Genomic DNA, 10385 nt, shown 5'->3' with positions numbered 1-10385 from the left:
GCCCCCCCCACCACCTCCACCTCCCAAAATGCTGGGATTACAGGTGTGAGCCACCGCACCCAGCCCATTGTAACTATTTTTAAGTGTGTGGTTCATATTGTTGTATAACTATCACTACCATCCATCTTCGAAACTTTTTTCATTTTGCAAAACAGAACCTTTGCACCCATTAAACAATAATTTCCTATTTCCTTCTTTCCCAACCCCTGGCATCCACCATTCTACTTTCCGTCTCCATGAATTTGACTACCCCAGGTATCTCATATAAGTGGAATTACATCATATGTGTCCTTTGTGGCTGGCTTATTTCACTTAGCATAATGTCCTCAGGGCTTATCCATGTTGCAGCATTTGTCAGAATTTCCTTCCTTTTCCAGACTGACTGTCCATTGTGTGTAGATAGCACGGTTGGTTTATCTGCTCGTCTATTGATAGACCCTGGGTTGCTTCCACTTGCTGGCTCTTGTGAATAATGCTGCTGTGAACACTGGTGCATCTGTTCAAGTCCTTAATGTTTCCAGCAACCTCCCTGCTGTTTTCCACAGAGGTTGCACCATTTTACATTCTGAGCAGCAGTGCACACGTGTTCGAATTTCCCCACATCCTCACCAACACACGTTATTTTGTTTTATTTTCATTTTCTAATTTATTTCTAATTGTTTCTAATAGTCATCCTCTATGAGATGAGGATGGGTATTTCGTTTGTTGAAAAGACATACCTGACGGCGATTTCTCATCTGTTAAAAATGATCCTCTCCCCATTGAATGGTCTTGGCGCGTTTGTTGGAAATTATTTGATTGGGCCAGGAGTGGGTGGCTCACGCCTGTAATTCCAGCACTTTGGCAGGGTCACTTGAGGCCAGAAGCTCCAAACCAGCCTAGGCAACAGCAAGACCATGTCTGTGCAAAAATAAATAAATAAATAAATAAACATATATATTTTTTTTTTGGTCACCCAGGCTGGAGTGCAGTGGCACAATCATGACTCACTGGCACCCCTGACCTCCTGGACTCAAGCCATCCTCCCATCTCAGTCCCCTCCCCAAGTAGCTGGGACTACAGGCACACATAATCCAAGCTAATTGTTTAATTTTTTGTAGAGATAGCGTCTCGCTGTGTTGCCCGCCTGGTCTTGAACTGGTTCCAAACGATTCTCCCACCTCAGCCTCCTACAGTGCTGAGACCATAGGCGTGACCGTGCCCAGCCAGTTTTCTCTATTTTTCTATTCTCTGTTTTGTTGTCTCTGCTGTAATCTTTATTGTTTGCTCCTGCTAGCTCTAGATTTACTTCTTTTTTCTAGTTCCTTAAGGTAAAGTCTAGGTTGTTGACTAGAGAGCTCTCTTTTTTAATGTAAGCCTTTATAACTCTAAACTTCCCTCTTCAGTGCTGCTTTGCTGCATCCCCCAAAATTGTCTTTTCATTTTCATTTGTCTCAAGATGTTTTCTAAGGCCAGGTGCGGTGGCTTATGCTAGTAATCCCAGCACTTTGGGAGGCCGAGGCAGGAGGATCACTTGAGCCCAGGAGTTCAAGACCAGCCTGGTCAACATGGCAAAACCCCATCACACAAAATACAAAAATTAGCTGGGCATGGTGGCTTGCACCTGTGGCCCCAGCTAGTCAGGAAGCTGAGGTGGGAGGATCACCTGATCCTGGAAGGTGAAGGCTGCAGTAAGCTGAGGTTGTGCCGCTGCACTCCAGCCGGGGCTTCCACGTGAGACCCTGTCTCAACAACAACAACAAAAATTCTATTTTAAATATGTTTTCTAGTTTACCTTATGATCTTTTCTTTACTTATTGGTTGTTTAAGAATATGTTACTCAATTATTACTAATTTATGAATGTTTTAGTTTTCCTCCTATTATTGATTTCTTACTTCATCCCATTATGGTTGGAGAAGATACTTTGGTATCTTTTTAAATCTGTTGAAACTTAATTTGTGATTGAACATGTGGTCTATCCTGGAGAATAGGATAAACCACATGTTAAATCACAAATTAAGTTTCAATAGATTTGACACTTAATGTGTCCTTTGAGAAGGACATGTGTTCTGTTGTTGAGTTACATATACATCTGTTAGATCGAGTTGGTTTAGGGTCAAGTCCTCTGTTTGCTTGCTTATCATCTGTCTGGTTCTTTTATCCGTTATTGAGGGTGGGGTATGGAAGTCTTACCTCCAGAAGCTTTTTTGATGACAGGTCTGTGTTGTCTGATGTTAGTATAGCCAGCCTTGCTCTCTTTGATTTACTGTTTCATGGAATGTCTTTTTATACCCTTTCATTTTCAATCCATTGATGTCTGTGGATCTAAAGTGAGTTTCTTATAGACAGCATATAATTGGACCAAATGTTTATCCATTCCACCCATTACTATCTTTTGATTGAAGAGTTTAATCTATTTACATTTAAAGTACTGCCAGGCATAGTGTCACACGCCTGTAGTCCCAGCTCCTCAAGAAGCTAAAGGTGTGAAGGTTAGAGGATTTGCCCTCTGACCTTGGCCCAGCCACTTCACCCCTGTGGAGCGGGATTCTCACCCTACTTTTCCCGTGGCTGTGATGGAGCCTTTGGGCTGCAGTCGCCCTTGAGATGAATGGCCCTGCCTCCATACCCCTTCCTCCAGGAGCTGCTGCGGCCCACCTCGTTGTGACACCTGGTGTTCTTGTCATTGCTCACTGCTTTTCCCTGTCCTCCTCTGTGTCCCTCTGTGTCCCTCTGTGTCCCTAGCACCTGGCAGACACATTGGATGAGCAGCAGGCACTCAGAACATGTTTTTATAATGAATTCCTCAACCAAGGGAATGAAAGGACTTGCTGTTTTCTTACTGTCACCTGGGATTCTTTTTCCTGTTTTCTACTTTCTGATTGCTTTTCTTCCTGCTAATTCAGTTTCATCTTCTCTTTTCAGATGAAGCTACTAAACTTATATATCAAGAGGGCCCAGACCACCAACAGCAACAGCAGCTCCTCCTCCGATGTCTCCACGCACAGCTAATGGCAGCACCTGTCTCTTGTGTAGACCTAGAAGCAATCGGTGGTGCCTCTCAGAGACCTCTCCCCACCCCCTTCATCGGCTGCCCAGTCAGTACAAGGAGGCCCACAAATATTTATTACAATCAGTATTTTGGTCCCTTCCAGCTTTTCTGTAGAATCTTACTGGTATTGAATGTAAAGGAAGCAAGGCCTGTATTGCAGTCTTCATACAAAATGAAAGGAATAAGAACAGAAAAGAGCCATACTGAAACATGTCTTGTACAGCCTGCTGAGATGGCGAAACCATGTGTGTGGGGTGCAGTTTTTAAAAATCAGAGCGCTGTAGCCACTACTTGGTAGAAAGTAGCAATTTTTTTTTTTCCAGTTAATAACGGATTTGGGGGTGGGGTGGGGTGTTACTTTGTGTTCCTCCTCCTCAGCCTGTTTTCTTGTGAGTATGGTCTGTGTGGGCCTTTCACAGCTGACACCATGAAAGGTGGCACATCTTTAAGTTGTGTTCTGAGACCTACTAAAAGTGGGAATCAAGTCTTGGCAAGAACAGTCTGAAGATGGCCTTTTAACAAATGCTGGGAATTTTTCTTGTCATATCCGGACTGGAGGCCAACTGCCCTGGCTTTCAGCATAGAATTGGGAGTGCACCCCAGCAGTCTCCTTCCAGCCCTCCCTAATCAACTCCACAGACAAGGTCCTCACCCCACAGCTTCCATGCAAAGGAATTCTTCAAATTTAAATCTGGACACAAAAATAAGATAAATGTATGGCATCATTTAGGGATGCCTGAGATGGCAGTTCATGAAGCACAGAAGATAAAAGAGAAGTCTTTCATCTTTACTGCTGAGGTCCTTGGGAGCACTGTTGTCGTGGGGGTTCTGCCAAGACCTTCATCCCTGGGCTACTTGGTGATTCGGATTTAGCAGCAACCTCTTTCCTCTCCCTAAAGTTCTGCTGCAGCTGTTCAGTTCTAACATGGTCTCAATCTGGTAAATGCCATCTTTACCATCTTAGTTCTGACTTCTCCGTTTAATGTGGGATTAAGAGCAAAGAAAAGCCTAGAGAGACTGGATATCACAATTTTCTTAATGTTACAAACTGAAGTAGTTCCTTGAATGTCTGTTGATGAAATAGTCACTGTTTAAGGAAAAAGTAATTATGAGGTGTAGCAGATTGCAGAAAACAGGACTAGAAACACACTGAAAAAGAACACACATTTAGAGTCTCTCTTCCTCCTCAAGGAACCACTAGACCCCCTTCTTAGAAACACCTTTAGAGCCTAATTACTCCAATAAAAGCAACTCGAGGTTTGCAGTCTGTTTAAATAAATTTTGACTAAAATTCTTAAGCCAAATGGAAATTCTTAATGCAATCATGAGGACTTCTATTGTCTCTTCCTGTTGGATTAGATCCTATACATTGAACTGATATTTCCATAAGGAAAACGCTTCTTTTGAGATTAATTCTAATAATGTATTTGCTATTCCAGTGCAGAGCCCACTGCAACTGCTAGGACTGAAAGCAGACGCTGGGTGCCAGAGCACGTGGTTCTCACCATCATTTCCACAGACCCCTCTGTCCTGACCCTCCAGATTGGATGTAGGAAGCTGGGAAAGACTGATGTATTTGGAAGCGCTGAAAATGAAGGCCTCATAGTGCGTAGGAACAGTGAAGCCAGGGTGCTGACCGTGGGGGTGTGTGTGTGTGTGTGTGTGTGTGGCGTGTGGTGTGTGTGTGTGGCGTGTGGTTGTGTGTGTGGTGTGTGTTTGTGCATGCACCCTACACGTGTGGTACCTCACTGCTGCTGTTTAGGGAACTTGAGGGATGCATTTCAAGGGGTTGGGTATTCCTGACTAGCTTTGGCTTAAAATACAGCAGAACCAGGTCTTTTGTTGATAAATACTGTTGGTTTATTAAAATGTCATTAATGGCATTTCTTTTTTACACTCTACAAGTGAATTAGGGAGTCTTTTGTTGACCCGTCTGTTGTAGGAATGTGCGTCGGGCTAGGTTATCCATGAGTGTCTTTATGCCTAATGCAGTTAGAAAGACCTTCCTCCTTGAGCTGTTTGTCTCCCAGAAGGTCCTCCAGTCCCCGGTGTACTTAGAAAGGATCTTGAACATTGCTGGACGTCCTCATAGTACTCACAAAGGGCTAGCCTTGAATGTCACTTGCCCAGTCTTCAGTCTCCTGACAGATACAATCACGTCACAGGTCTCTTGGCCTCAATCTGAAAACTGCTGCCGCCGCGCCGAGGAGACTCGCATGCCGCCACCACCTCACTGGGAGGGCGCCGAGCCCACCGTCGCCCCCTAGACCCTGACAGCTGCAGCTGCCTTGCCTTGCCGCCGCCTCCCTGCAGGGCCCCTGTTCCAGTGAAAAACAGAACACGAAAGAGCAGAGCACCTAGGCCTGTCTCTGTCTCCCCGTCTACCTGACTGGCCAGGGCCGGAGAGCCCTGCTGCTCCACTGCGGGGCCGGGAGGGCTGACTCCCTGCTTCCTCCGAGCTGCTGCCTCCCCTGCAGCCAGGGTCTGGGCAGGGTGCGGCCAGTCCTTGGGGCACGCAGCTTCCTTCAAGTGCACTGTGTGTGCTTCCCGGACCTGCGGCGACGCCACGGGCCTGCCTTTTCTACGCGCCTCACTAGCTTACCACCCTGTGCAGGTAATGCAACTGACTTTTGTCTCATCAGCCTTTTTCTTTCCCTGCCACCCTTTATTTATCAAGCATAATGTTACACTTTAAAGGACAGCAAGTAAGAACTTTGTAGAATCCCACCAGGACTTTGCTAACAATAATGTTTGGAAATAAAGAAATGCTCTGAAAAATATCAGCCACCAAAATAGTTTTGTTGGCACTGTGTTCACACGCATGGTCCCCACACCCCCAGGTTGGGTGGGTTTTTTGGTTTTTTTTGGGTTTTTTTGTTTTGGGGCTTTTTCATGTTACATCCATATCTGTATTTATATCTTATTTGTTTCACTTTCAAGTGTATCATGGCAAATGTACAGATTTTTTTTGTTAATAATGTGCTAGGATTTGCTAAAAAAGAAAACAAACAGAAAAAAACCCCTTTTGAGTTTGCCCTAGAATAAATGAGACTTAATTCAATGTTCCGCTTGATGATGTCTTTATCACCGCCATGCCCTGCAGATAGCTGATCCCCTCCCCCTGCCATCAGAACACAGCCATTTCAATAAAGGACCCGGGAGGACTCATACATCAGGAGAGCTCTTCCCCTCGTGACATCAAGAGGTCAACCTGTGTAATCCCAGCATTCTGGGAGGCCGAGGCAGGCAGATCACTTGAGCTCAGGAGTTTAAGACCAGCCTGGGCAACATGGCAAAACCCCGTCTCTACTAAAAATACAAAAATTAGCCGGGTGTGGTGGTGTGCCTGTAATCCCAGCTACCCAGGAGGCTGAGATGGGAGAATCACTTGAGCCCGGGAGGCAGAGGCTACAATAAGCCGAGATCGCGCCACTGCAATCCAGTCTGGGTGACAGAGTGATACTCCATCTGAAAAAAATATAAATACAATTTTTTACTTAAAAAGGTCAACCTGGGGAAATGTCACACCTGATGGAGTCGCCTGGGAGCGGGTTACTGTGCCGTGTGTGCAGTGACAAGGTGGGAGATGAGACGCATGGGCTGGAATCCCAGCCACGCTCCTGGAGGCCACATGAGCAGGGGCCTCCCTCATTGGCTCCATTTCCTCAACTGAGCAGTGAGAACAGTAGCTCCCGGAAAAGGTGGAAGCAGGAGAAAGCCTCAGCCTTGAATCCTGAGATGAGCTAGAGAGCCGCTGAGAGCAAGTCAGGCTCCACTGAGAGCAGCCGGGCTCCCCCGCATGCCTGCAGTTCTTGTCTGCCCATCACTGGGGCCTGGAGCAGGCTGGGCAGGGCAGGAGCGGAGCCTCTGGGAGCAAATGCACATCACGGTCTCCACAGCCACTTCTTTGAAGCCCTTTTTCCCTTCAATTCTTAAAATTGTGGCAAGATACACATAACACAAGATTTACCATCTTAACCATTTGCAAGTGCGCTGTTCAGCGGTGGTAAATATATTCAGGTCATTGTGCAACCATCACCATCATGGTGTTCTGGAATCCCTCTATAGGGCTCTCAGCTTGTGAAACTAAACCCAGTCCCCATTAAGCATAACTTCTCCATTCCTCCCTCCCGCCAGCCCCTTGGCAACCAGCATCCTACTTTGTCTCTCTGAATTTGACTATTCTGGGCACCTCGCATAAGTGGATCATACAGTATTCGGCTTTCTGTGACTGGCTTATTTTGCTTAACGTGTCAATGTTCATCCATGTTGTATGTATCAGAATTTATTTTTTTTAATTTTTCTTTAAAAACATGTTCACCTGCATTTTTTCACATTTTTAATTTCTTCCTAAGGCTGAATAATATTCTATTGTATGGATAGACCACATTTTGAAGCTTTACTTTTTACTAAAAAGTTGTTTTCCATCGTGTTCCATGATACATCCCGAGTGCCACTATCCAGGGACTCTGTGCTCCTTTCTCCTGTGGCCCACCACCTTGCACCCCTGCCTGAGACGCCACAGGGTGCTCCGGATCGCAGATACGTGGATTGGAATCCCAGCTTCACTGCTGCTCGCCTTGGGCACGTCATTTCCTGCCTCAGTCTTTTCACTTATGAATCGGGTTAAGAACTGCCTGGCTGTGTTCAAAACTATAGAAAAAAATAAAAAGTAACTGCCTAGCAGAGGTGCCATGAGAGTTCATGGAGATGATGTAAGTGAAGCAGCTGGTCTGAAATAAACGCTTCCGATGGTCACCTGCCCTGCCTCCTGTGGACCCGGAAATGCACAAGAGGGTGATGTCACCCCCCTTCCCTCCCCACAGGCACACCTGCGTGTGCAGTCAGAGCCCATTATTCATTAGCGAAAGAGACACCCCGGGGGGTGGGACCAGGTTCAGGCACAGCAGCCTGTTCAGCTTTCTATATGTGGTTCTCCCACTCTGGTGCCATTGCCCTGCCTTACCAAAGGCTGCCAGGAAGTCCTTGCATTTTTCAGAGGGTCACAGGCCGCCCGTGAAGAGTGGGGTACTGAGGGTGCTGAGGCTCTTAGCATTCCTGACTGATGAACTTCACACTTTGCAAGATTCTGGTCTGTAGCATCTTGCTGGTTTTCACACCAGCCTGAAATGCGATGGAAGGACACACTGTCGTGTTCCGTTTCCAAATGAGGAAACAGGCACGGGAGGAGTCCCGGCTAAACAGTGACTGATGGAGTTGGGGCCAGGCCCCGCTCTGCTTCTGGTCCGGCAGTGCTCCTCCGCCCTCGTCAGGCCTCGCACCCTTCCATCTCCCCTGGAGTTACCAGGACTCTCCTCAGAGTGCCCATCAGAACCCCTGAGCCAGTAGGGCTGGGGCAGCCTGAAAACGTGCATCTCCACAGAGCGCCCAGGCAATGCCGCCCCTACAGGGCTGGGGACCCCACTTGGGGTACCACGGTGGAGCATTTTGCTTACAATGTGACAGGTGGTTTGACCCCAAGGTTGGGGACGATCCTGCAGGCTGTGGCTGAAAACAAGGCATGGCCTCAGGAATGTCAGGCCATCCCTGTCATTACAGGTAAGTCTAGTGACCAGCTAACTCAGCGCGGGAGGACCAGGACTTTTGAAAGTGAAATGGGAGGCCATTAGCAGAGGAGACCATGAGGGCCTAGGCCGCCTGGGCCAGAGCTCCATCCTCAGGGCACAGCTCTTCCCCTGCAGGCTCAGTCCACCTCCTCCAGTATTTATTAACTCACTTCAGCGGCTCCAGGCAGGAACGGACAAAGGTCGTGTGAATGGGTGTCTCATCCCAGCTATCGTATTTAAGACATTAAAATGCTTCGTGCTGTGCCCTCCTCAGCTGCAGGGGCCTGGCCTCCAGGTGGACTTGCCGGGCCCTGGAGCTCCGGGAGGCACACTGTTCCTGGGTCACTTCCCAGCAGCTCCAGGATGCCCTGCCTCCTCCTGTGCCCTGCCAAGGGAACAGTCTGGGTGGGGCGGGCAGTGCGGCCTCCTACAGCGGTGGTTCAGGCTCTGCACCACCGTGGCCTCTGCTCCCCCACCGTGAGGACTTGGAAGGGTCCAGAGGTATGTCCAGGGCCAGCACCCAGGCCATGCCTCTCCTCTGGTCTTCTGCTTTCCTGTCTGCTGTCCTGCCATTCCCACTGCACACTTGCTCATTCTTCAGTGGGGACAAGAGCTGGGACCGGTGAGTGCTTACTACTGCCAAGCTGGCCGGGTGCAGTGGCTCATGCCTGTCATCCCAGCACTTCAGGAGGCTCAGGCGGGAAGATCAATTGAACCCAGGAATTCAAGACCGGTGTGGGTAACAGAGGGTGACCTCCGTCTCTACAAAAAGTTTTACAAATTAGCTGGGTGTAATGGCAAATACCTGAAGTCCCAGGTACTCAGGAGGTGGAGGCGGGGGGATCGCTTGAGCCCAGGAGATCGAGGCTGCAGTGAACCTTGACTGCACCATTGCTCTCCAGCCTGGGTGACAGCGAGAGACCCTGTTTCAAAATGACAAAACAGAAACCAAACTCTGTTCCGATGCTGTGCTGAGCTTTCTGATGTAATCCTCACAACAGCCGCACGAGGCAGTTCCTATGATAATTTGCATTTTGTACATGGGAAACAGTGGCACAGAGACTCTGAGTAACTCACCTGGGGTCACAGGTGTCTCTCGTAAGGGAACTGGGATTCAAACCCAGGAAGTCTGGCTCTAGACTGAACCGGAGCCTTTTGCTTTGTAACTCTGTCCCTTCCCTGAGCCTCTGTTCCATTCCCATCCACCTGACTCTTGTTAGCAAGTTCAGATGGGCTGTGGTGACAGGCAGACCCGCCCAGCGGTTTGACACCAAGCTCATGGTAAACATCTCCACAGCACTGCCCGGGGACTGCTCACTGGGCCTGGGTGGGGAAAGGCCCACCTGGGTGCTGGAATCTGGGGCTTAAATCCAATCCTGAGTGTTCTGAAGCCTGTGACTTTAGCCAAATGACTCCAGCTTATGACGACCTCAGTTTCTTCCTCTGTAAAACCCTAGGCGATGGGAATTGGGGAGGTAGGGCTGGGGTGTGTGTGTGTGAGGGTGTGAGGATTAGCACACTGTGTTAAAGTCCCTGACACCCTTCCAGAAGCCTGAGCAAATGTCAGCCATCATTATTCCTGTATTATTACTATCATCGAGGTCCCTGCCCCCGTTTCTGACACATGACGCTCCACAAAGTTCTGGACAAATGAACAACCGATGTAGTCTCTGCCCCATCACCCCCCAGTCCACGTGAAAGATTCACACGACAACTGTGGGCTTTCAGGCGCCTTTCCCTACCTCAGGGGGTGATGGGGCTGGGGACAGGACGGGGCCAGTATCCC

At 48.3% G+C, this 10385-nt stretch overlaps 1 protein-coding gene across 18 annotated transcripts in view; it reads left to right on the top strand.

Moving 5' to 3' along the window:
* CLASP1 (cytoplasmic linker associated protein 1) overlaps positions 1 to 6093 on the top strand; it is a 312807-nt gene extending 306714 nt beyond the window's left edge. For all 18 annotated transcript variants that reach the window (XM_017891966.1, XM_017891965.1, XM_017891961.1 and 15 more), the window contains one exon: positions 2906 to 6093. In XM_017891966.1, the coding sequence (XP_017747455.1) occupies positions 2906 to 2992 (87 nt within the window). In that variant the 3' untranslated portion in view covers positions 2993 to 6093. The remainder of the gene's footprint in view (positions 1 to 2905) is intronic.
* The last annotated feature ends 4292 nt before the right edge of the window (positions 6094 to 10385 follow it).

The sequence above is a fragment of the Rhinopithecus bieti genome, unplaced genomic scaffold (genome assembly GCF_001698545.2).
Source record: "Rhinopithecus bieti isolate Rb0 unplaced genomic scaffold, ASM169854v2 scaffold_19969, whole genome shotgun sequence".
Taxonomy (NCBI): domain Eukaryota; kingdom Metazoa; phylum Chordata; class Mammalia; order Primates; family Cercopithecidae; genus Rhinopithecus; species Rhinopithecus bieti.
Note: the sequence above shows the minus strand (reverse complement) of the source record. Positions and strands in the feature narration are given on the sequence as shown.